This window comes from Macaca thibetana, chromosome 20, assembly GCF_024542745.1.
Source record: "Macaca thibetana thibetana isolate TM-01 chromosome 20, ASM2454274v1, whole genome shotgun sequence".
NCBI classification, from domain to species: Eukaryota; Metazoa; Chordata; class Mammalia; order Primates; family Cercopithecidae; genus Macaca; species Macaca thibetana.
In genome coordinates, this window is record NC_065597.1 from 56526272 (window position 1) to 56551850 (window position 25579).

General features: G+C 46.8%; 1 protein-coding gene across 2 annotated transcripts; it reads left to right on the forward strand.

Moving 5' to 3' along the window:
• Positions 1-1237: 1237 nt before the first annotated feature.
• Positions 1238-22076, forward strand: UMOD (uromodulin). 2 transcript variants are annotated; one of them, XM_050775009.1, is made up of 11 exons: positions 1238-1343; positions 3536-3726; positions 5190-5966; positions 6073-6180; positions 8698-8906; positions 10872-11020; positions 13759-14004; positions 17362-17524; positions 18088-18169; positions 19289-19330; positions 21762-22076. In XM_050775009.1, the coding sequence occupies exons 2-11, from the start codon at positions 3639-3641 to the stop codon at positions 21821-21823; spliced, it is 1926 nt and encodes a 641-aa protein (XP_050630966.1). In that variant the 5' UTR covers positions 1238-1343; positions 3536-3638; the 3' UTR covers positions 21824-22076. The 2 variants fall into 2 exon arrangements, with proteins under 2 accessions (XP_050630966.1, XP_050630967.1); XM_050775010.1 differs by having other exon boundaries at positions 1326-1495.
• Positions 22077-25579: the final 3503 nt, after the last annotated feature.

Below are 25579 nucleotides of genomic sequence, written 5' to 3' on the forward strand. Positions count from 1 at the left end.
CAACAATGAGATCGTTTCCACTTATCTTTTGGCAAAGATGAAAGCAAGTTAACAATGCTCACAACTGGTGAGTAGTGTTGGTGGGATTGTAAACCAATTTTTAATAATCTCTCTGGGATGCTGTTTGAGAAGAGGAGTCAATATCCCTACAGCTGTGCTAACTCTTTGACTCAGAATTTCCACTCCTTGGACATAATCCTGAGGAGATGATTCACCAGTGCCAGGGGTTACCCTACCACTGAGTGAGACAGGATGGAGAAATGTCCTGAAAAGATCAATGCAGTGATCATGGTGTTATTTTCCTGTTCAGCCCAAGTTCACACATATTTTATTTTTCTTAACATGATGACAGCCACTCTCACGTTGATTTTTGGAATGCCATGTATGTGGAACTGGGTCTGAAGACATGGTTTTAACTCAGGCTCTGTCATTTTCTACCTCAGTGATTGCACAACAGCAAAGCAGAATTTTCAGGACTTCCATGAATGTAATCATTACTGTGCGCCTTTACTTGCATCATCTCCTTTGGCTGCTATCACTACTGTGGGAGATGGGTATTCTGATTTTGTAGACAAGGAAATTGACCTCTGGACCTCAGGAAGGTTAAGAAATGAGCCCACTGCCACACAATAAACACCAGATAAAGGAGTCAGACTGACTCCAAAGTCAGTCTATTTAATTGCAAATTTTTTCGCCTCCAAAGGGACCTCCCAGTCATCAGACCTGATTCTTTGTTTCACAGAGTGGGTCAGGTGCAGTGATGTCTGAACTATCTTCCGGCTCTAACTTTCAGCCATTCTCAGCTCCTCTCTTGCTTGTGTCTGGATTCTAAGGCTGATCTCATGAGAATGAGTGTTTCAAAAGGGTGCCCTCTGCAGGACAGGTGCACCTCCCAGCAGGGGCAATGAACACCCTTTTTGTCTTTATGGAGTCTGTCTTCAGATACTGGCATTCGCCTGGCTCCTTGGGCCCACCTTGCCCTTGTCAGTGACCAGGAAGAAGCCCAGCACCTTGGCACTGCTTTCCCAGTTAATTTCTAACTAAGGAATCTTTTGCTGTGAGAAGGTGTGAAACAGTGACCTTGTACTTCCGGGCACAGGGGTGACCCCCCCAACGTCAATCATTTGGGGTCTCTAGCTATTAGGAAAAAGAACAACAACAACCTCACAGCTTGGACAAGGCAAACATTATGCCAGGAGGAAAAAATATTCCACCCCCAAGAAAACAATATCAAAAACAGAACTAGAGAATAATTGGAGGAAAGATTGCCAGCCTGGGGCAGATGTGTATATATAAGTATGAGGCACATCGTGACCAGACTAACTCTACCTTTTCGGCTTCAGGTAAGGCTATCTGTAGCTGTCTTCTCCTAGCCCAGCTTATCCCCATTCTATTTGAGGGAGGTAGCAAAGGAAATTAAGACCTTGGACACTGGGGTCAGACCTGGATTTGAGTCATTATTCAATAATTATCATTATTGGCTTCATAATCTTTGGTAAGTTAGTTTTCCTCTCTTTGATCCTCTCTGTCCTAGTAACAGTGACTACTATTTTTTTACTTATTCCATGAATATTAGTTATGCACCTATTATGCACCAGTTACCAGGCATACGACAATGAACAAGAATATTTGCTATGTGCTGGGCCCTGCTTGACATATGTCATCTTTTTTTTTTTTTTTTTTTTTTTGGAGACGGAGTCTCGCTCTGTCGCCCAGACTGGAGTGCAGTGGCGCGATCTCGGCTCACTGCAAGCTCCGCCTCCCGGGTTCACGCCATTCTCCTGCCTCAGCCTCCGGAGTAGCTGGGACTACAGGCGCCCGCCACCACGCCCGGCTAATTTCTTTTTGTATTTTTAGTAGAGACGGGGTTTCACCATGTTAGCCAGGATGGTCTCGATCTCCTGACCTCGTGATCCGCCCGCCTCGGCCTCCCAAAGTGCTGGGATTACAGGCTTGAGCCACCGCGCCCGGCCGACATATGTCATCTTAGTTAATCCCAGTGACAAAACGCAGTGTTTTGGGTCGCAACTCATTAGTGGGTCATAAAATCATTCCATTTGTGGGTTATATCCAGAGACTTCTTTTAATTAAGTATAATAGAATATGTCAGTAAGCAATACACATTTGAGGCAAGCAGCATCTTTGTTCCCCTGTTTTCTCATCTGCAAACTAGGGTAATACTTATCTCGTAGGGTTGTGGTACGAATTAAATGACTTAATATAGTCAGGATAGTAAGGATATCAGTTGTCTTATAAAACTTTTATTTTATGTGTGTGTGCACATACACACAGAAGCGACTGCACTAGATCGTGACATAAAATGTTTTTCTTTCCTTTTTTTTTTTTTTGAGATGGAGTCTCGCATTGTCACCCAGGCAGGAGGGCAGTGGCGCAGTCTCAGCTCACTGCAACTTCTGCCTCCCAGGTTCAAGCAATTCTCCTGCCTCAGCCTCCCGAGTGGCTGGGATTACAGGTGCCCACCACCACGCCTGGCTAATTTTTGTATTTTTATTGGAGATAGGGTTTCACCATGTTGGCCAGGCTGGTCTCAAACTTCTGACCTCATGATCCACCCCCCTCGGCCTCCCAAAGTGCTGGGATTACAGGTGTGAGCCACCGCGCCTGGCAACATAAAATGTTTTTCTTGTAGCACATCATGGTCACAAAGATCTGGAAAACGTTGCTCTGGGACCCAATGTCTTTGAGCACATGGACGTCTTTGAACTAAGCCGGGCCCATCATAGATATTCAGTTTGTGAAAGCAACAATCTCCATTTCACAGACAAAAACGGAGACTTAGTGAACTGAAATACCCAACGTCACAGTGTTCGTGATCAGTAAAACAGGGATTTGAATCCCGGTTGCAGGCTGCAGCTCCTCCATACTTAGCCAACATGCCACACTATTTTGCTGCTGTGAACGCTGGGGTAATACTGGCATTCACCTTGGACTATTTTTCCAGTTGAAAGAAATAATAAGTGACCACTTCAGAAACATTAAAATGCATTGTGGAGGTTAATTACCTCTCAAGTTGCTTGTCTCAAGCCACTTCTTTACAATATGTGAGTTGCATGAAGGAGCAGATTTTGTTGTATTCATTGTTCTCCATGGTGACTAGCTCCCTGTTTGGCACAATGTAGCTACTCAATAGATGTTTGTTGAATGAATAAGTGATCTGGGCAAATTGAAAGTCTCCAGGCAGAGGATCAGTTAAAATCCAAAGCTGCCTTCAATAAAGTGGTGAGTTCAGAACAGAACACTATTCCATCTTGCTACTTCCTGTTCCAAATGACTCAGTCCTTCAAAACATGCAATGTGCTGAGACTTGGGGAGCCAAGACTGGGATGTTGGTGAGGTAACGATGGGGAATACAAGGGGGAAAGTGCCAGCAAAACAAGGGCTGCAGTGTTATGCAATTTTTTTAGTCCATATAAGTGACACCTCCTGGAGTTTATACTATACAATCAAAGCACTCCTCCCAGCTGTGGGGAGGAGAGTTAGATCATGCATTTGTCCCATCCATCTCTGTTCACAGGACACCAGACATCAGAGACAGAGAGAAAAACTCAAAGGGCCAACCCATCTTGCCTTTGGGCAGGTGTTCTCTAGACCAGAAGTAGCTGGGAAGAGCAGAAAGGATGGGACAGCCATCTCTGACTTGGGTGCTGTTGTTGGCGGTGGCCTCTTGGTTAATCACAACTGCAGCCACTGACTCCTCAGAAGCAAGTAAGTGAGAAGTGTGTGTGCATTGTATGTGTGTGTATGCACGTGTATGTGTGAATGTGGTGGGGAGCGGAGCAATGTAGCCCATGTCAGAGGCGATCTCAATCCTCCTATTGCACTTGGGACTTGCATTGTCTTCATTCTAAGTTCATTTCTTAGACCTCAGTATGCATAGGACTGACTTAGAAATTTTGCTGAAATGCAGATTCTGGTTCAGCAGATCTGCAGTGGGACCTGAGATGCTGAATTTTTAACAAGCTTCCAGGTGATGCTGGTACTGGGGTCCTTGGAGCACACATTGAAAAGCAAGGGGCTACAACATCTCTAAGGCCTGAAGGCCCTGTATTGGAAGTCAAAAACATACGATATCACATAGGAGATTTGAACCAATGCAGGAGGCTCCAAACACCTTCCCTTTCAACCTTAAGAGGTCACTCCATTGGGCTGATATTTGCTCTCACCCCACTTTCATTTTCTCCCTGGAGTACATTGGGGCATGATGAATACTATTGTGGTGTCCTGGTTAAAAGCACATATTTTGTGGTCCTGCCATCTGCGTCTGTATCCTGGTTCTACTTCTTACCAAAGGAGCAAGGGGCTTAATCCCTCTGAACCTCAGTTTCCTTGTCTTTAAAATAAGGATAAATAAAAAACTGACCTCACAAGGCTGTTGGGAAGTATTCAACAAGATAGTGAATGAAAAGTGCACATCCTATTGCCTGGCATATAGTAACTGCTTAATAAACAACAGCTTTTTTTTTTTTTTTTTTAACAGTTATTTTTCTTATGGAGGAGCAAAGTACAACTGCCCTGCCTGGTGGGGTTGGAGGACTCCTCAAGAGAGGAGGCGACACTGAGCAGGGTCCTGATGAAGGTTTTGCCAGTCAGGGAAGCAGATCTGGCAGAAAACAAAATGTGCAAAGGCAGGGAGGGGCAACAGGTTCATTGCAAATCCTACCAGAGTACAGGAATTCTGTGCATTACTTTTCTGAATGTGAGAATGTGACTATTTTAAAAGAAGACAGCTTGAAAGCAATGCTTAACACAAAAATCAGTGGTGGAGCTGGGCCTGATGGCACGTGCCTGTGGTCCTGGCTTTTTGGGAAGCTGAGGCAGGGTGCGGTGGTGGCAGAGGGAGTGGAGCGCTTGAGCCCAGGAAGTGTAGGCTACAATGAGCTATGATCGCACCACTGCACTCCAGCCTGGGCGACAGAGCTAGATCCCCTCTCTAAAAAAAAAATAAATAAAGTTAAAAAATACAATGAAATAAACACAGAATGAATGGTGGAAGTTTGACATCATCAGGGGAGTTTTGTTTCTTTCTTTCTTTCCTTGTTTTGGAGGGAGTCTGCTAGGGAATAAGTCTTAAATTATAATATGAGTTCCCTGGAGAACGAGGGAAGGATCTCTGGGTGGCCACGGGCCCAGCTGCCCAACACTCGGAGGCTGGGCTCTTCTGTCCACAGGATGGTGCTCTGAATGTCACAGCAATGCCACCTGCAAGGAGGATGAGGCCGCCACGACATGCACCTGTAAGGAGGGCTTCGCCGGCGACGGTCTGACCTGCGTGGACGTGGATGAGTGCGCCATTCCTGGGGCTCACAACTGCTCCGCCAACAGCCGCTGCGTAAACACGCCAGGCTCCTTCTCCTGCGTCTGCCACGAAGGCTTCCGCCTGTCGCCCGGGCTCGGCTGCACAGACGTGGATGAGTGCGCAGAGCCTGGACTTAGCCACTGCCACGCCCTGGCCACGTGTGTCAATGTGGTGGGCAACTACTCGTGCGTATGCCCCGCGGGCTACTGGGGGGATGGATGGCATTGTGAGTGTTCTCCGGGCTCCTGCGGGCCAGGGCTGGACTGCGTGCCCGAGGGCGACACGCTCGTGTGCGCGGATCCGTGCCAGGCGCACCGCATCCTGGACGAGTATTGGCGCAGCACCGAGTACGGGGAGGGCTACTACTGCGACACGGACCTGCGCGGCTGGTACCGCTTCGTGGGCCAGGGCGGTGTGCGCCTGGCCGAGACCTGCGTGCCAGTCCTGCGCTGCAACACGGCAGCCCCCATGTGGCTCAACGGCTCGCATCCGTCCAGCGACCAGGGCATTGTAAGCCGCAAGGCCTGCGCGCACTGGAGCGGCCACTGCTGCCTGTGGGATGCGTCCATCCAGGTGAAGGCCTGTGCCGGCGGCTACTACGTCTACAACCTGACGGCGCCCCCGGAGTGTCACCTGGCGTACTGCACAGGTCAGCTGGGCGTCTCCCCGCAGTCCTCATCCCAGGCCTGGATAGGCACTGCAAAAGACGGGGGTGCGTCCTTATTGATTGTCTGTCTGTCCCTGTGACCCTGCAGACCCCAGCTCCGTGGAGGGGACATGTGAGGAGTGCAGTTTAGACGAAGACTGCAAATCGAATAATGGCAGATGGCACTGCCAGTGCAAACAGGACTTCAACATCACTGGTGAGGCCAGTGGGGAGGAAACGGGTTGTTGAGAAATCTGTCGTTGACTGGGGAAGGGACGTATTCCTCCCCTGTGAGATTGGGGCCATATGGGTGTGACGCAGGGGCTACATATCCAACCTGAGTGAAAAGAGAAGATCCACTAATACCCATTAAAGCTGGCAAGAGGCTCTCTGGGGCTCCCTGAGTCTCCCTTTAGTTGACTTCAAAGCTCTCAGAGGTTTGGGGAACTCCCAACCTTCTTTCTGAGGCCCCACACCGCAGTGGGCACATGCGTTGCTGCCATCTGGGAGCCAACCAGAACACAGGCCCGGTGACCAGTCCATCAATCAGCTCAGGCCTGGTGACCAGACCACCAATCAGCTCAGGACTCTGGGCCAAGCACAAGCCTCAGATTTCTCATAGGTACAATTATTGAAGATGAAAACAGTATTTTCCAGACTTCAGTCATGATTTTAGTTACATCCAAGTGCCAACTTTACAATTGGCACCCTGGTTCACTTGCTTTATCCCAGTGTTATCTGTGCCATGACTTTTATTATTAAGTTGTTTTTCTTCTAATGGACTGAATCTCTTTTTTTTTTTTTTTTTTTTTTTTTTGAGACGGAGTCTCGCTCTGTCGCCCAGGCTGGGGTGCAGTGGCCGGATCTCAGCTCACTGCAAGCTCCGCCCCCCGGGTTTACGCCATTCTCCTGCCTCGGCCTCCCGAGTAGCTGGGACTACAGGCACCCGCCACCTTGCCCAGCTAGTTTTTTTGTATTTTTTAGTAGAGGCGGGGTTTCACCGTGTTAGCCAGGATGGTCTCGATCTCCTGACCTCGTGATCCGCCCGTCTCGGCCTCCCAAAGTGCTGGGATTACAGGCTTGAGCCACCGCGCCCGGCCTAATGGACTGAATCTCTTAAGCAAATTTGGAATGTTGATGGTCACGACTTCATCTGTCTGTGGCAAGTTATGCTTACCTTAGATAGAAAGTTAACTGTAAAAATAAAAGTTACTAAAAAGAAAAGAAAGTTACTAAATTCCAGCAGTTGTGTAATACTTCAATAAAACAAATTTTTAAAAATAAATACTAAAAATTAGAAAAATACTTTAATTTTTAAAAAATTAAAAAAGAATTCTAGCTGAGTGTTGTTTCCTGCCCCAAACTCTGAGCCCGAGGCCTGCCCTGTTTGAGACGGAAGTTAGTGGGCCGGGCGCAGTGGCTCATGCCTGTAATCCCAGCACTTTGGGAGGCCGCGGAGGGCGGATCACCTGAGGTCAGGGGTTCAAGACCAGCCTGGCCAACATGGCAAAATTCCATCTCTACTAAAAACACAAAAATTAGCCGAGTCTGATGGCAGGTGCCTGTAATTCCAGCTACTCGGGAGGCAGAGGCAGTAGAATCACCTGAATCCTGGAGAGGGAGGTTGCAGTAATCCAAGATGGCACCACTGCATTCCAGCCTGGGTGACAAAAGAGAAACTCCGTCTCAAAAAAAGAGAGAGAGAGAGGGAAGTTAGTGTGTATATGGCTTTAAAGACATTAGTGGCAAGCTGGGACTATCTCCTTGATGTGAAAAGGGTAGAAAGCAATTGCAGCTTGCTTGCTTTCTCTTTCTTTCTTTCCCTCTTTCTTTTTCTTTCTTTCTCTTTCTTTTTCTTTCCTTTTCTTCTCTTTCTCTCTCTCTTTTCCTTCCTTCCTCCCTCCCTCCTTTCTTTCCCTCCCTTCCTTCTTTCTTTCTTTTCTTTCCTTCTTTCTCTTTCTTTCTTTTTCTTTCATTCTTTTCTTTCTCTCTCTCTTTTCCTTCCTTCCTCCCTCCCTTCCTCCCTCCCTCCTTTCCCTTCCTTCCTTCCTCCTCCCTCCCTCCCTCCCTCCCTCCCTCCCTCCCTCCCTCCCTTCCTTCCTTCCTTCCTTCCTTCCTTCCTTCCTTCCTTCCTTCCTTCCTTCCTTCCTTTCTTCTTTTACGAGTCTGCCTCTGTCACCCAGGCTGGAGTGCAATGGTGCGATCTCAGCTCACTGCAATGTCTGCCTTCCAGGTTCAAGCAATTCTCCTGCCTCAGCACCCCCAAGTAGCTGGGATTACAGGTGCCCACCACCTCGCCTGGCTACATTTTTTTTTTTTTTTTTTTTTTTTTTTTTTTTTTTTTTTTTTAGTAAAGATGGGATTTCACCATGTTGGCCAGGCTGGTCTTGAGCTCCTGACCTCAAGTGATCTGCCTGTCTCAGCCTCCCAAAGTGCTGAGATTATAGGCATGAGCCACCACATCCGGCCTTTTTTTTTTTTTTTTTTTTTTTTTAACTAGTATTCATTGTTATTTAACACTGGGACATCAACCACCCCCCTCCCCCAAACCCTCTTGCATTTGGTATATAACCCACATTTAGGGGAACCCAGGATATATCCATTGATGTCAGAGGTCCAATCTTTGAGCACCTCCAGGTGGTGATCGGCCCAGCCAGCTGGACCTGGCCCCTGGGGATGTGCTGGGCCCCCAAGCTACAGACACAGGCCCTCACTCCCGCCTAACCTGTTTCAGATATCTCCCTCCTGGAGCACAGGCTGGAATGTGGGGCCAATGACATGAAGGTGTCCTTGGGCAAGTGCCAGCTGAAGAGTCTGGGCTTCGAGAAGGTCTTCATGTACCTGAGTGACAGCCGGTGCTCGGGCTTCAATGACAGAGACAACCGGGACTGGGTGTCTGTAGTGACCCCAACCCGGGATGGCCCCTGTGGAACAGTGTTGACGGTACGTCCTGGCCAGTGGGGGACAGAACCAGAGCACTGCCTGGTTCAAGCTTCAGCTCTATCACTTCCTAGTTATAGTAGCTTTGGGGAGTTATTTAGCCTGGCTGTGCCTCAGTTTCATCAACTGTAAAGTGGAGAAATAATAGTACCTACTCCACAGGTGTATTGAGAGGACTGAATGAGCTAATGTGTTAAAGTGACTAGGACAGTGACTGCACACAGTAAGTGCTCAATAAACATCAGCTTCAACTAAAGAGAGCAATTCATGGTGATAGTTCTCCATTTTACAGATGGGAAAAGTAGGGCGATAATAGTGATTGTCCCAGCCAGTAGGCATCAGCATTGGGTTCAGAAACTTATCTGTTTGTCTCCAGTGGTCCTGGAAGGCAAGGTCTGTATCCTTAATGTACAGAGAACCAGGACCTTACCTACAGAGGTCTCCTCAAATGAAACCCAGAGGTAAATGTTTGTGTGAGTGGAGCAGTATCTCCTGCCAATACCAGAAGAGAAAGAAAGAAAGAAAGAGAAAGAAAGAAAGAAAGAGAAAGAAAAGAAAGAGAAAGAGAGAAAAGAGAGAAAGAGAGAGAAAGAGAGAAAGAGAGAAAGAGAGAAGAGAGAGAGAAGAGAGAAAGAGAAAGAGAAAGAGAGAGAGAGAGAGAAGAGAAAGAGAGAGAGAGAAGAGAAAGAAAGAAAAGAAAGAAAGAAAGAAAGAAAGAAAGAAAGAAAAAGAGAAAGAAAAAAGAAAGAAAGAAAGAAAGAAAGAAAGAAAGAAAGAAAGAAAGAGAGAGAGAAAGGGAAAAGAAAAAAGGGAGAGAAAGAAAGATTTAATGTTGGCCGGGCATGGTGGCTCACACCTATAATCCCAACACTTTGGGAGGCTGAGGCGGGTGGATATCTTGAGGTCAGGGGTTTGAGACCAGCCTGGCCAGCACAGAGAAACTCCATCTCTACTAAAAATGCAAAAATTAGCTGGGTGTGGTGGTGGACGCCTGTAATCCCAGCTACTCGGGAGTCTAAGGCAGAAGAATCACTTGAACCCAGAAAGTGGAGGTTGTGGTGAGCCAAGATTTGCACTACTGCACTCCAGCCTGGATAACAGAGTGAGACTCTGTCCCCAAACAAACAAACAAACAAACAGAGATAATTAATGTCATTTTCCACGGATGGTATTTGAAATTCCATTAATGATGACTTGGCATATGGTTTTTAGTTTTCAAGAGAGGAAGCACGGGGTGCTGAAAAGGGCCTAGGCTTGTGAGATGTCATGTACTGTGGGCAATCCCTCAGTGACTCTCTTACTATGAACCTCTGTCTTCTTGTCCAGGAAGCAGGGATGTGGCAGCGCCACCTCTTAGGGTCACTGAAGGGACTAATGCAATGACTCAGGAGGGGTATTCCACTCAGGGTCTGGCACATGACATGTGCGCATGAATGGTCATTGCTGTTGTAACTTTTTTTCTAATTTATAAAGAAAAGATGATTAATTGGCTTATAGTTCAGGCTGTACAGGGAGTTTTTAACTGTTGTGGGATTTTTTTTTTTTTTTTTTTTTGAGATGGAATCTCCCTCTGTCGCCCAGGCTGGAGTGCAGTGGCACGATCTTGGCTCATTGCAAGCTCTGCCTCCAGGGTTCAAGCAATTCTCCTCTCTCAGGCTCCTGAGTAGCTGGGATTACAGTCACCCATCACCATTCCTGGCTACTTTTTTTTGTATTTTTAGTTCACCATATTGGTCAGGCTGGTTTCAAACTCCTGACCTCAGGTGATCTACCTGCTTTGGCCTCCCAAAGTGCTGGGATTACAGGCATGAGCTACCGCGCCCAGTCATAGGCAGCTTTTTATCAAGGAGACTAGGAGAGCAGCTCACAAGTAGCCAGAGACCAGAAGATTTGGCTTTGAAGTCCTACTCAGATTCTCATGCCCCTTTCTCTCATCCCATCCCTACTCCCCCATTCCCTACAATACAGAGGAATGAAACCCACGCCACTTACAGCAACACCCTCTACCTGGCAGATGAGATCATCATCCGTGACCGCAACATCAAAATCAACTTTGCATGTTCCTACCCCCTGGACATGAAAGTCAGCCTGAAGACCTCCCTACAGCCAGTGGTTAGGTGCGGCCAGAGAGGGTCCCTGAGGCCCCTAGACAATTCTACCCCAAAACCCCTTAACCATGAGCTTCTCTGTCAACTGCCACCACAGGGAGCTGGGAGTGAGGGCTGGGAATCAGGGTTGCCCAGTGAAAGAGCCAGGAATTCTGGAGCCCAGGTTCAAATCTAGACTTTGTCATAAGTGATGGTTATGCCCTGGCCAGGGGGGGACAGAGTCAGAGCACTGCCTGGTTCAAGCCCCAGCTCTGTCACTTACTAGTTGTATGAGCTTGAGTGAGTTGTTGAGCCTGGCTTTGGGAAGTTGACAGCCCCTCTCTGGGTGTCAATATTTTCATCTGTGAAATAGGTTTAGCCATACTTGTACCGCCTTTCTTAGAGTACAGCAGTACTCTAAGAATCAAATGATATGGGAGGATCGCTGGAGCCCAGGAATTTGAGGCGGCATTGAGCTATGATTGTGATGTGAATCAGATTCAACCATTAAACTGATGTAGATGATTCCGATGTGAATCAAATATTAGAGTCTCTACTTTTCAAAGGGCAGGATGGTTATGCCAGAGAGCAGGAAGGGTCTGAGTCCAGACTGCTGTGGAACTCTGGGCAAATCGTATTTCACATTTGGACCTCAACTTCCTTCCTTCTCTGTGAATGAAAGAAATTTGATTATAGAGGGTTTTAAAAATTATGCTCTTTGCAAGTGTCTTGGTAGGGGCCAAGGGAGGTGCCCTGGCAGAGTGCCTGCAGGGGTAAACTATTCATACTGGGTGCCACCTAAGATTTTATTATATTTTTTTAAAAAGGAACCTGTTGCTAAATAAAATTGAAAATCTTCAAATAGGATGAATCACAGGCCAATGATGGAAAAATAATAGTCATAATAAGAAATAAGATTTATTGACTATTTATTTATTTATTTATTTATTTATTGAGACGGAGTCTCGCACTGTTGCCCAGGCTGGAGTTCAATGGCATGATCTCGGCTTGCTGCAACTTCCACCTCCCAGGTTCCAGCAATTCTCCTGCCTCAGCCTCCCAAGTAGCTGGGATTACAGTGCCCACCACCATACCCAGCTAAGTTTTGTATTTTTAGCAGAGACAGGGTTTCACCATGTTGGCCAGGCTGGTCTCAAACTCCTGTCCTCAGGCAATCCAGCCACCTCGGCCTCCCAAAGTGCTGGGATTACAGGCGTGAGCCACCACACCCTGCCAAGAACTAAGATTTATTGAAAGCTTACTATATCTCAGGCATTGTATCTGGTGTTCTGCCTGGAACATCTCATCAAACTCCTACAGCAGCCCGAGGTGACAAAGGTATTATTATTATTATTATTATTATTATTCCCATTATACTGATGTGGAAATTGAGGGTTACAGAAATTTGAGTGACTCACCCAAAGCTGTAAAGTCTAGCAGGTGACAGAGCTGGGATTCAGACATCAGGTCCAGAGCCTCCACTTGACCATGACCTTCCCTTCGAAGCTTGCCCATAGTTTTCTGCTCTCTTGGCCAGCCAGACTCAGGAAAGGATGCTGGGCACTGATGAGAGTGCATAGCTGACTTGGAGGAAGAAGGGTGCTCATTGCAAGCTGGTGGCTGGAGCCTCACCTGGCCAAGCACTGTCCTGGAGCAATGTGGCCCTGTCCTCAGCGTGGTAGGCTCTGGGGAACAACAAGTTTTCCCACATCTCTCTGTTTTATGGTGTTTTTTTTGTTTGTTTTGTTTTGTTTTGTTAAGAATCTGGGTCTCACTCTGTCACCCAGGCTGGAGTACAGTGGCACAATCATAGCTCAATGCAACCTCAAATTCCTGGGCTCAAGCTATCCTCTCACCTCAGTCTCCCAGGTAGCTAAGACTACAGACACATGCCACCACCCTGGGCTATTTTTTAAAATATTTTTGTAGAGACAGGGTTTTGTTATGTGGACCAGGCTAGTCTTAAACTCCTGGCCTCAAATGATCCTCCTGCCTATGCCTCCTAAAGTATTGGGATTACAGGCATGAGCCACAGCACCTGGTCCCTCTCTCTGTCTTGAGTTAGACATCTCACCCCAGTCTTCACTGATAACTCAGTTCGCATCTGAAAAATGGACTTCCACATTTCGGAGTATTTCTCATGTGCCTTACTTCGTGAGGTATCAGCCTTACAATGTCCTTTGTTGGATCATCCAGTGAAGTTCACATCAGTGTGGCTGTTTTCAGTGTGGTTAAAAATAAATCATTTTTAAAGCTCAGTCTTCTGCTGCAGATGTTAGTACATCACGATGGAGACGAGGATGCAAGTTGTAGGACTCATCATAGCTCAATTCCTTTTAACCTGTTCTAGATTGAGACTAAAGAAGGAATCCAGGTGTTTCTCTCAATAATTTGCTTTTTGCCATCTTGAAGGCTACAGGGGTAGCAAAGGCTACAGCGGTAGCAAGTGAAGGACTGGACGTGTTACTTGAGATGTGATTGATCCATAGACCAGCAGCATCAGCAGCATCCAGGCACTTGTCAGAAATGCAGGACCTTGAGCCCCACCCCAAACTCACTAAATCAGAGCCTGCATTTTATCTAGATCCCAAGTTGACCTGTATGTACTTAGTGCGGTTTGCAAAACAACGGTTGGTGGGTTCCAGTCTTATTGCTGGATAAAAATGCAAATAACTGCAAGGGAATGCCCAGGAATGCAAACCAGAGAAGGTGGCTCATCTGCGGATGTTCTCAGCCTGGTCCTCTCACCAACCCTTCTCCCCCGGCAGTGTCCTAAACATCAGAGTGGGCGGGACCGGCATGTTCACGGTGCGGATGGCCCTCTTCCAGAGCCCTTCCTACACGCAGCCCTATGAAGGCTCCTCCGTGACGCTGTCCACTGAGGCTTTTCTCTATGTGGGCACCATGTTGGATGGGGGTGACCTGTCCCGATTTGCACTGCTCATGACCAACTGCTATGCCACGCCCAGTGGCAATGCCACGGACCCTCTGAAATACTTCATCATCCAGGACAGGTAAGGCAAAGGTTCCTACATGGGAAATGGGAACCCACGGGTAGAATTCAGAGGGGGTCTTTGGACTTGGAAGAAGGAAAATTGCATCCTTTTTTTTTTTTTTTGAGACAGAGTCTTGCTCTGTTGCCAAGGCTGGAGAACAATGGCGCGACCTCGGCTCACTGCAACCTCTGCCTCCTGGGTTCAAGTGATTCTTCTACCTCAGCCTCCCAAGTAGCTGGAATTACAGGCACAGGCCAGCACGTCTGGCTAATTTTTGTATTTTTAGTAGAGATGGGGTTTCACCATATTGACCAGGCTGGTCTCGAACTCCTGACCTCAAATGATTATTTGAGGTCATTGCACCTGCCTCGGCCTCCCAAAGTGTTGGGATTACAGGCGTGAGCCACTGCACCCAGCCGGAAAATCGCATCTTTATATTCATTACCCTGTAGCGGAAGCTTAGCATTCCCATACATTATAAATACAGGCAACAAACTACAGAAATATTAGCAGGTCATGTGAAGTCATTTATGGTCATTAGTACTTTTTAGTTACTATAGCATTAGAATTTTCACTAGACCTTATCAATGAATTATCAAATACATATGTATTTGCAAATATATATATTTATGTGTTATATATTGTATGCATTTAAAAATATTATTTCTGAAGAGAGATGTACAAGCTTCGCCAGAGAGCTGAGTAGGGTTTACAATTCAAAAAATGGTAAGAAACCGGATGGAAAGGCTTGCCCAGGGGAGCAGGCAGCCCAGCACCTGGGGGAGGAGTAAGGTGTGGGCATGGTTAGCCAAGGGCCAATTGAAACTAGGACACAAGTGTGCTACCTTTTACTCAAGAGGCACTCGATGACTATGAATCTTACCATGAGAAGGTGGTTCTCTTTCTCATTCATAAGTTGAAAAGATATTTTGGAAGCTTGCTATGTGTTGGGTTCTGTGGACTTCGCAGTAAATAGAAGGAACAAAAACCTCTGCCCTCATACATCTTATAGTCTAAAGGGGGAGGACAAACGTTTAAATGAAAGTGAAATATGTAGTATGTTAATGACAAAGAGGTTATAGAAGAAACAAAGCAGGAGAAGGAGAGAGACATTTGCAGTTTTAATTGCATTGTCAGAAAAAGCATTCCTGAGAGACAGTAGTCTTTTTCCATTAGGTTATCTTAGAGTCTGCCTGGTTATATCAAGGGAATATTTTCAGGTGAGTGCTAATGTGATGTTCATACTTCTTTGTTATCTGGAATCTCCCTTTGCAATAAAAATAAAGCAGAAGTCTGTTTCAGAGCATTTTACAATTAACAGTGTCTAACTCAAACTTAATACAACTCTTTTGTTGATCTTGTCCTCATTGTATGGTCCTGTTCTATTTACGGCAAGTGATACTTGTCTGCCATTTGAAGTCATGACCTAAAGATTCTTCTAGAAAATAAATGTATTTCAGTAAAAAATACAAGTGGATTTCAAGAAAATTAGTAAGTAAATAATAATAGAGATGTTGAGACACACAGGAAAATGCTCCTAAAGGTGGTAGCTCAATAAAGAAAAAAAGAACTGAAATTTGGAAACTGTTGGCATGACCTTGATTGGAGTATCACAGAGATTTGGGTTCAAATCTTGCCTTTGTCATTTCTTAGTTTTAAGAAACAGGTCAGCTCATCTCTCTGGGTTTTTCTGTTCTCAGACATAAATGGGGAAAAATAATACCTGCTATGCTGGGATTTTAAAACTTGTTTTTCATGAGTATAAAAGTACAGCAGGGGGTCAGTCACGGTGGCTCATGCCTGTAATTCCAGCACTTTGGGAGGCTGAGGCAGGTGGATCACCTGAGATCAGAAGTTCAAGACTAGCCTGGTCAATATGGTGAAGCCCATCTCTACTAAAAATACAAAAAAATTAGCCAGGCATGGTGGTGCGCACCTGTAATCCCAGCTACTTGGGAGGCTGAGGCAGGATAATAGCTTGAACCCGGAAGGCGGAGGTTGCAGTGAGCTGAGATCACACCATTGCACTACAGCCTGGGCAACAAGAGCGAAACTCCGCCTCAAAGAAAAAAAAAAGTACACCAGGGAAGCTGAGGCAGGTGGATCACGAGGTCAGGAGTTCAAGACCAACCTGGTCAACATGGTGAAACCCTGTCTCTACTAAAAATACAAGAATTAGCCAGGCATGGTGGCAAGCGCTTTTAATCCCAGCTACTCAAGAGGCTGAGACAGGAGAATTGCTTGAACTGGGAGGCAGAGGTTGCAGTGAGCCAAGATCGTACCACTGCACTCCAGCCTGGGTGGCAGAGCAAGACTCCCTCTACAAATAAAATAAAAAAGTACAGCAGGGACATTGTGGAAAACTTGGAAAGTTTTGAAAAAGAAGCAGGAAAAAATGTAGGGTGTGTCTATGTGTTTCCATCTGGGTGTGTGTGGGAGCTGGGATGAGAACTGCCAGTCTAGGATGGGTGTCAGAATATCACAAGGCACGAAGAGGAGATAAGTCAGGGAGACAGTGAAAGCGCCTGGAGGGGACACATGAATGTCCAGGTTGGCTTGAGCCCATGGAGCCCTCACAGGCCATACTGTCTGCCTCTCAGGAGTTGGGTCCACTTAACCTTAGGGCTTTTCTTTTGCCAGGTGGAGTCTGCACTTTTGAGGCCAGATGTGAATTATGGGAGACACAGAGCTAAGAGTGAAAAACACTCCCAGAAGGTCCCATCTCAGTTTTGCAGTCAGTGTTCAGCCTCCCTCGTAAATCAACTTTGAGGAAAGAGTGTGAATGGCAGAGAGGGTGCCCAGTTTGCCTCCCCAGAATGCCCATGGGTATCCTGACCCAGCCCAGCACACATGGGAGTCTCTGCATGCTCTATTTCGGGTTTCTCTTTGTAACTGTGTTTGGGCACAATGGTGCATATGCGCAGATGGGTGCACATACTCCAATTTCATCAGTGGCTCTTGGTACCCAGAGGTTTCCATTGTTATAATTATACCACGCATATTGTAGATAGCACATAGCAGCTAATAATTTTTGAATGTAATTCCTGGGAAATCAGGAAGTGCTGACTTTTGGAGAGTTTCAGCTCTGCACTGATGACAGTTTCACTTTAGTATCACATATATAAAGCACCTATGGCATGCTACACACAGTTCTACACACTTTGAGAAATTAACCAGTTTAATCCTTACAGCTATCTTATCACATGGGCTGCAATTATTTCCTATGTACAGGCGGAGAAATTGAGGCACACGAGATTAAGTAAATTGCCCAAAGTCACACAGCTAAAAGGTGACAGAGCAATATTTGAACCCAGGAAGTCTGACTCCAGAATCTTTGTTTAACCAACCACATTAAATGATGTGTAACCCTCCCAGATGCCCACAGACTAAAGACTCAACTGTCCAAGTGGTGGAGAACGGGGAGTCCTCCCAAGGCCGATTTTCCGTCCAGATGTTCCGGTTTGCTGGAAACTATGACCTAGTCTATCTGCACTGTGAAGTCTATCTCTGTGACACCATGAATGAAAAGTGCAAGCCTGTGAGTCGCCTCCCCTCCCCCAACCCATCTCTTATAACCAAAGACATCTGGCCACAAAGAAAGCAAATCAATATTTCTTCCCTGTTTCCCCCTTTTACCACAGGGATAGAATGAGCAATAAGATGAGGTGGGTGTGGCTAGGCAGGAAACCTAAGCTGCCGGGAAAATCAGGTGGGATCTGTGAAGTGCGGCAGGCTGGTAAAAGCTCTGGCTTATCTGCAAGCTTATGTTCAAATAACAGGAGCTGACATTTTTAAGCACCGTGTCCACTTTATTTGTGTTAGCTTTTAATGCTTCACAGCAACTTTATAAGGGAGGTAGTACTAGTTCCCTTTCCTCATGAGGAGAGGGGCTCAGAGAACTTCAGTGGCTTGCCTGAGATTTTGCATCTATCTAACAAATGGCAGAGCTGGGACATGCATGAACCCCAGTATACAGGTCTCCTAAAAACTTCTGCCTGGGGCAGAAGGAGGCACCTGTGAGGTGGGCAGTCCACTCCATGTGGCAGAACCACAGTCAGGCTCCTTCATGGAGGGTGTTTTTCTATTGCCCTCTCCCTCTAGACCTGCTCTGGGACCAGATTCCGAAGTGAGAGTGTCATAGATCAATCCCGTGTCCTGAACTTGGGTCCCATCACACGGAAAGGTAAGAGAACCACTCCCTCCTCAACATTCCTGGCTGGGAATGATCTCTGGAGAGGAAGAGGGATAACAGAGCCTGGCACTGGGCACCTTACTGAGCTCTGAAGAACTGGGAGCAAGTAGATCCTCTGGGGCAAGGTGGAATACAGACTGCCTTCCTTTTACTATTCCCATTCATTGCACAAATATGATTTGTGGATGAATGTGACACAGGACACAGGGGAGGCCAGATAGGCAGGTAGGAATGTAGATGATGCAGACATGTTTGCACACACATGAGGCCACATACATACATTCATAATTGTAGTAGATGTGTGCCTACTCTGTGTCTGGGGGTCTTGTGATGAGCAGAAGTAGATGGCCCTGCTCCCGTGGAGCTTGTGAATCAGTGAGGAAGATGCCATTTGAATAATCCCATGTAGATGTGTGGGATCTGGGTGGTGCCAGTTGATCCATCAAGTGCAGGGTCTGCAATGTCTCAAGCACCGATCTTAGGAGTGGTTTAGGAAGGGTCAGAATCTTGTAACCTCCAGCTGCATGACTCCTAAACCATAATTTCTAATCTTGTAGCTAATTTCTTAGTTCTACAAAGGCAGTCTAGCCCCTAGACAAGAAGAAGGTTTGTTTTTGGAAAGGGCTGTTATCGTCTTTGTTTTAAACTATAAACTGAGTTCCTTCCAAAGTTAGTTCAGCTTATACCAAGAAAGGAACAAGGACAACTTAAAAGTTAGAACCAAGATGGCGTCAGCTAGGTTGGCTCTCTTTCACTGTCTCAGTCATAATTTTGCAAAGGTGGTTTCAAGAGTACAGCTTGGGCAAAGGGCCTGTGGCAGGAGGGAGCCTGGCCTGTTAAAGGAACTCAGAGAAGGCCAGGGGAGTTGTGTGGGATGAGCTGCTGCAGACCTTGCGGGGCCTTGCAGTTCCTGCTAAGGGTTGGGACCTTTCTCCTGAAAGCAATGAGAGCCTCTGATGGGTCTGAAGTAGGGGAGTAACGTGATCAGATTTGGGTTTTGAAGAGGTAACTCTGGCTGCGAAGTGAAAAGTAGATTGAAGGGGTTTCTCCCAGGCTGCTTGCCAATCTCATGCATTCTTTTTTCACTGATCCTTCTGTTTTTCTCCAAAGGTGTCCAGGCCACAGTCTCAAGAGCTGCTTTTAGCAGCTTGGGTAAGTTCAGGTCCTCTCCGCAGTGGGACCTGTTCCAGAACTCTCCTGGGGGGCTTCTATCTGTTAACTGTTAATGCTTCATAGCACCTCTATAAGGGAGGTGTTACTAGTTCCATTTTCTAAATGAGGAGAGTGGCTCAGACAACCTGAGTGGTTCTACTGAGATCATGCATCTGTCTATTAATTGCTAGAGCTGGGACGTGTGCTCCAGTATACAGATCACTTATTTTATACACACGCTTATTACAAACTTGTACCCAAAGGATATGCACACACTCCAGATCTGCATCTTGGGCCTTTACTGAAGCTCCAAGGCTCCTAACACTCTTTTCCTAGATTCATTCAATAGGTAACAAATAGGCCAGGCGCAGTGGCTCATGCCTATAATCCCAGCACTTGGGGAGGCCGAAGTGGGTGGATTACAAGGTTAAGAGATTGAGACCATCCTGGCCAACATGGTGAAACCCCGTCTCTACTAAAAATACAAAAGTTAGCTGGGTGTGGTGGTGCATGCCTGTAGTCCCAGCTACTTGGGAGGCTGAGGCAGGAGAATTGCTTGAACCTGGGAGGCAGAGGTTGCAGTGAGCCAAGATTGCACCACTGTGCTCCAGTCTAGCAACAAAAAAAGACTCCATCTCAAAAAAAAAAAAAAAAAAATTGGTGATAAATATTTCTTGAGTGCTACTATGTGCCAAGAAGCATGTTTAGTTCTGGGGTGAACACAACAAACAAGAAATCCTACTTCTCTGCTTCTTCTTTGCTCTTCTGACTGCCTGGGGTCCCAGGGTGTGCTGAAGGGCTGGACTTGAGTTCTGAAGAGGCAACTGTATTTATGGAAATGCCTGGGGTACCTGGACCTAGGGCTGGACACATGCACACATACCTATGCTGTGTCCCAATAGTACATATGTGCACACAGACACAGGCATGCCCAGATAAGCACTTGAGAATGTAGGTCATCCAGACATGTTTGTCCACACACACAAGGTCACATACATGCAATCATATTTGCATGTACAGATGCACAGAAAGCTGCAATTGTCTGCGTGCATATTTGTGTGTGCAGATGTACACACACTTATTGGAAACCTGTACCCAAAGGATATGAACATACCCCAGATCTGTATCTTGGGCACTTCCTGAAGCTCCAAGCCTCCTCTCTGACACCTTTTCCTAGATTCATTCAATAGGTGACGAATATTCATTGAGTAATACTATGTGCCAAGAAGCATGCTTAGTACTGGGGTGAATACAACGACCAAACAAGAAACCCTACTTCTCTGCTTCTTTGCTTTTCTGACCACAAAGGCCAGGGACAGGTGGCAAAAAAACGCATTTTTATGGCCACCATTTTTATGGCTACTGAATTGTCTAAAAATCTAGGTGAAAAGCAAATCTGTGCAACAGCTACTGGTACCTGGATCTAAGGAGGTTCTTACACTAACCTGGCTTTTTTTTTTTTTTTTTTTTTTTTTTTTTGAGACGGAGTCTCTCTCTGTCGCCCAGGCTGGAGTGCAGTGGCCGGATCTCGGCTCACTGCAAGCTCCGCCTCTCGGGTTTATGCCATTCTCCTGCCTCAGCCTCCCGAGTAGCTGGAACTACAGGCGCCCGCCACCTCGCCCGGCTAGTTTTTTGTATTTTTTAGTAGAGACGGGGTTTCACTGTGTTAGCCAGGATTGTCTCGATCTCCTGACCTCGTGATCCGCCCGTCTCGGCCTCCCAAAGTGCTGGGATTACAGGCTTGAGCCACCGCGCCTGGCCTTTTTTTTTTTTTTTTTTTTGAAGTGGAGTCTGCTCTGTCACCCAGGCTGGAGTACAGTGGCACAATCTCGGCTCACTGTAACCTCCAACTCCTGGGTTCAAGCGATTCTTCTGCCTCGGCCTCCCCAGTAGCTGAAACTACAGGCTTGCAACACCATGCCCGACTAATTTTTGTATTTTCTAGTAGAGATGGGGTTTCTCCGTGTGGCCAGGCTGGTCTTGAACTCCTGACCTCAGGTGATCCGCCTCCCTCGGCCTCCCAAAATTCTGGGATTAAAGGTGTGAGCCACCCCACCCAGCTAACTGGGCATTTGACCTGAACTAGTTCAGCCCAGTACTGGTGAGCTCAGAGATGGAGAGTCACAGCACTCCTAAGAGGTTTGCCCTCTGTGACTATCCCCCAAGGTCTCTAAGGATGGTTGAGTAGATTGGGCACTGCACAAGAGTGCCCTTTTGAGGAGGTACCAAGCCTAGTGCCAGAGGAACGACTACCTTTTTCAGATCAGTCCACCTTTTTCAGGGCAGATAAAGAGGAAGCTTCATTTTTCTAGGAGACCAGCCCAGAGAGGGGGTCCTCTTCTGATTGGTCAGTCTAGAGGAGGCAGCTTATGTTAATTTGCACAAAAGTACAGTCGTACTAGCAGTTGCCCTGTAACTGTTTTCTTTCCAGGACTCCTGAAAGTCTGGCTGCCTCTGCTTCTCTCGGCCACCTTGACCCTGACTTTTCAGTGACTGACAGCAGAAAGCCCTGTGCTCCGTGGCTGCCGCCTCACTTCCTGCTGGGCAGGGGGCACGATGTAGGCCAGTGCTCCAGCCACAGAAAAGAAAGTTCATGCTTTGGTCAGCCTGCCTTCTTTTCTCCCCTTTCATCCCGGCTGTCGAGAAACAGCCTGTGTCTTTAAATGCTGCTTGTTCTCAAAATGGGACTTGTGACGGTGTACCCGAGTCCCCCATCTCCTGGCAAAATAATGAGTTTTAAATCTCAGTCTTTGAAGTCATCCATTCATTCAACAAGTATTTATTGAACTCTACCATGTAGGCACAATGTATGGTGCTAAGGATCCCATGGTAGGAAAACATAGCCCCCCACCCTGTCCTCACGGAGTTCACAGTCTGCTCAGTGAGACCAGGTTCTGCTGTGTGACCTTACACAATGTCTCTGAGCTTCATCCATTTATTCATTCGTATTTGCTGAGCATGTACTATGTGCCAGGCACTATGTGCTAGATGCCAGGGATATAGCAGTGAACAAGCCAGACACAATCCCTGCCGCCCTGGAATTTCCTGTCTGGTAGGAGAGAGAACTTGAACAAGTAATTCTAAGTAGGTCAGACATTTCAGAAATGAGAGCATAGGCCAGGCACGGTGGCTCGCACCTGTAATCCTGGCACTTTGGGAGGCCCAGGCGGCGGTGGTGATTGCTTGAGCCCAGGAGTTTGAGATCAGCCTGGACAACATGGCAAGACCCCACCCCTACAAAAAAAAATTAAAAATTAGCTGGGCATGGTGTCACGTGCCTGTAGTCCCAGCTACTTAGGAGGCCGAGGAGGGAGAATCTCTTGACCCTGGGAGGTTGAGGCTGCAGTGAGCTGAGATTATGCCAATGCACCCTAGCTTGAGTGACAGAGCAAGACTCTGTCATTAAAAAAAAAAGGAAAAATTAATGATTGTATACCAGGGCCTGCTGGTTCTGTATCATGGAGACAATAGTGATGTCCTTAGAGGGTTAGTTTAGTTTTCCAGAAACATTTATCTGAGAATGTTATATGTGCCAGGCACTGTTCTAGGTGCTGGGGAACACTGATGAATAAGACAGACAATTACATATTGATGAGTAAGTCCCTGCTTCCAGGAGTCTCCCAGTCCTTAGGGGTAATAAGGAGTAAGCAAGTCAAGGTCAGGTACCTGGAATGTCCTAAGGACTCCCTCCAATCATTAGACATTTCCCTCCCAATCCAGAAGATTCCCTGGAAAACCAACTCCCAGGGACACACCAAGAGCAGAAAAGAGATCAATGATCCCCATTAGTAGGAAATGCTTTGTGGGGTATGAGGGTCCTCCAGGATAGGGCGGCTGGTTCCAGCAGACCCAGATACCCCACGAGTCTCTGGACTTCTGTGCCAAGTGGATAGAAGAAAGCCAGTTTCAATGGGAACTCTCTGCTCTGCTACCAGCTGCTTCCCTGGGCTCCAGCTGTGGCTTTTCAGGAGAGGCCAAGGCCCTCCTTGGTACATTATCAGAACTTTCTGATCCCAGGGAAATCCACACGTGTGTATCAGCAAATGGGGGCTGCTAGGGCAGTGTGTCTTAAGTCAAGGGGCCTGTTATCACACAGACATGCACAGAAAACCTTGACATAAGAACTTTGCAAAGGAAGACTATGGGCTGATCCCAGCCCCTGTCCACTGTCAGGCCATGGTCAGTTGGTGGCTGATGGTGTACGCATCCATCTGTGCTTGCACTCCAATACAACAGAACATAAAGGAAAAATCTGGGCCAAGATCAATAAAGACAAAGACCAAAGACAAGAGCTGGGATAAAAAGAAAGCACATCAGAATTACTCCTTCAGTCCCTCGGTACTTTTTCTTTGCCTTTCTTGTTTTCTATCGATTATCCAGCTCAATATATTCAACAGGTATTTTGGGCATAAGTTCAATGCCAGGCAATTTTCTATGTACCATGGAAACAGCAAATAATCAAACAAGAGCCCTTGCTGGTAGAGAGCTTACATTTAAAAGGCAGATACATTTAAACAACAACTATGTGCCACGTGATAGATGGTGACAAGTCCTGAGGGGGACGAAGAAAAAAGGATGAGGGATAGAGCAATGTGGGTGTTATTTGACATAAAATGACCAGAGAAAGTCCCTCTGCTGAGCAGAGGCTAAAAGAAGTAAAGGAGTGAACCAGGGGCATATCTGAAGAGCATTGCAGGCAGTCGGAATAGCAGGTGCAAAGGTCCTGAGGTAGGATCTTGTGTCTTTCCTGCAAGGCTCACTGCTTACACTTGGACAGCCATAAGTTTGAGGAATTGCTCACTGCAGAGGGTCTGGGAGTGCTTTTTATGAATTTGTCCATGTGTTTACTCAAGAAGTACTTACTAGGTACTGATTAGGACTGCAGAGACAGGCTCTCTGTCCACAGATATCTTTTATTTATTTATTTATTTATTTATTTGACAGAGTCTCACTCTGTTGTCCAGTCTGGAGTGCAGTGGTGTGATCTCAGCTCACTGTAACCTCCACCTGGGTTCAAGTGATTCTTCTGCCTCAGCCTCCTGAGTAGCTGGGACTATAGGCATGCACCACCATGCCCGGGTAATTTTTGTATTTTTAGTAGAGATGGTGTTTCACCATGTTGCCCAGGCTGGCCTCGAACTCCTGACCTCAAGTGATCCACCCACCTTGGCCTCCCAAAGTGCTGGGATTACAGGCATGGGCCATCACACTTGGCCTCTGTCCACAAAGATCTTAACAGCCTTCAGAGGTAGACAGATAAGTTGGCAGGTGAGTGTAACTGGAATCAGCCCTGCGAGGCCTAGGAGCAGAGAAGAGGAGTGCCGGTGGAGTTAGGAAAGGCTTCCTGGAAGAGGTGATAACGTAGGATGAGGCTGGGTGAAGAGTGATGCAGGCTGAGGGAATAGCGTATGTAAAGGCTTGAAGATGAGGAAGAGGCCAGACAACCACAAATTATAGCAAGACGCTGCCTCTACAAAACAATCTAAAAATTAGCCAGATGTGGTGGCCAATAACCGTAGTCCCAGCTACTCAGGAGGCTGAGATGGGAGGATTATTTGAGCCCAGGAGATCAAGGCTGCAGTGAGCCTATGATCACATGACTACACTGTAGCCTGGGCAACAGAGCAAGACCCTTGGTCAAAAAAAAAATTACCTTCATAAGGAATGGTGGCCCGAATTTGGATTGGTGAGGTGGAGATGGAGAGGAAAGGATTATTGGAAATGGGGGCAGAGGGAGAAAGGAAGGAGCTTAGAAAGGAAGAGGCCAAGTTTCCAGCTTGGATGACTGGGAGGGGAGTGGCACCTTTGACTAAAATATATTACACAATGAGGAGGAGGAGATTTAGGGGACTTGATGAGCTCAGTGTTGCACTTGCTGAGTTTGAGGTGTCTCAAGCATCTCAGCGGCAGTGAGAGGTCCAGCAATCAATAGGTAGATGGAACTGAAGTTCAAGGGAGTAGCGAGAGCTGGGGATACAGATTCAGAACTCAGCAGCCTGGAGATGGTATGTGAAACCATGAGATAACTTGATACCTCCCAGGGAGAGTTTATGAAGTGACAAGAAAAATGGGACCTAACCGGCATTCTTAGGGACAGGATCTTGTAGCAACAGAACAGAAATCTCCAAGTAGAAATAGGAGACTCAAGAAAATACTATCATGCGGAGTCAAGGAAATGCAAGGTACCCGGAAAAAGCAGTAGGCAAATCCAATCACAAAGGAGCAGAAACAAACTACCCAGTGGATTTG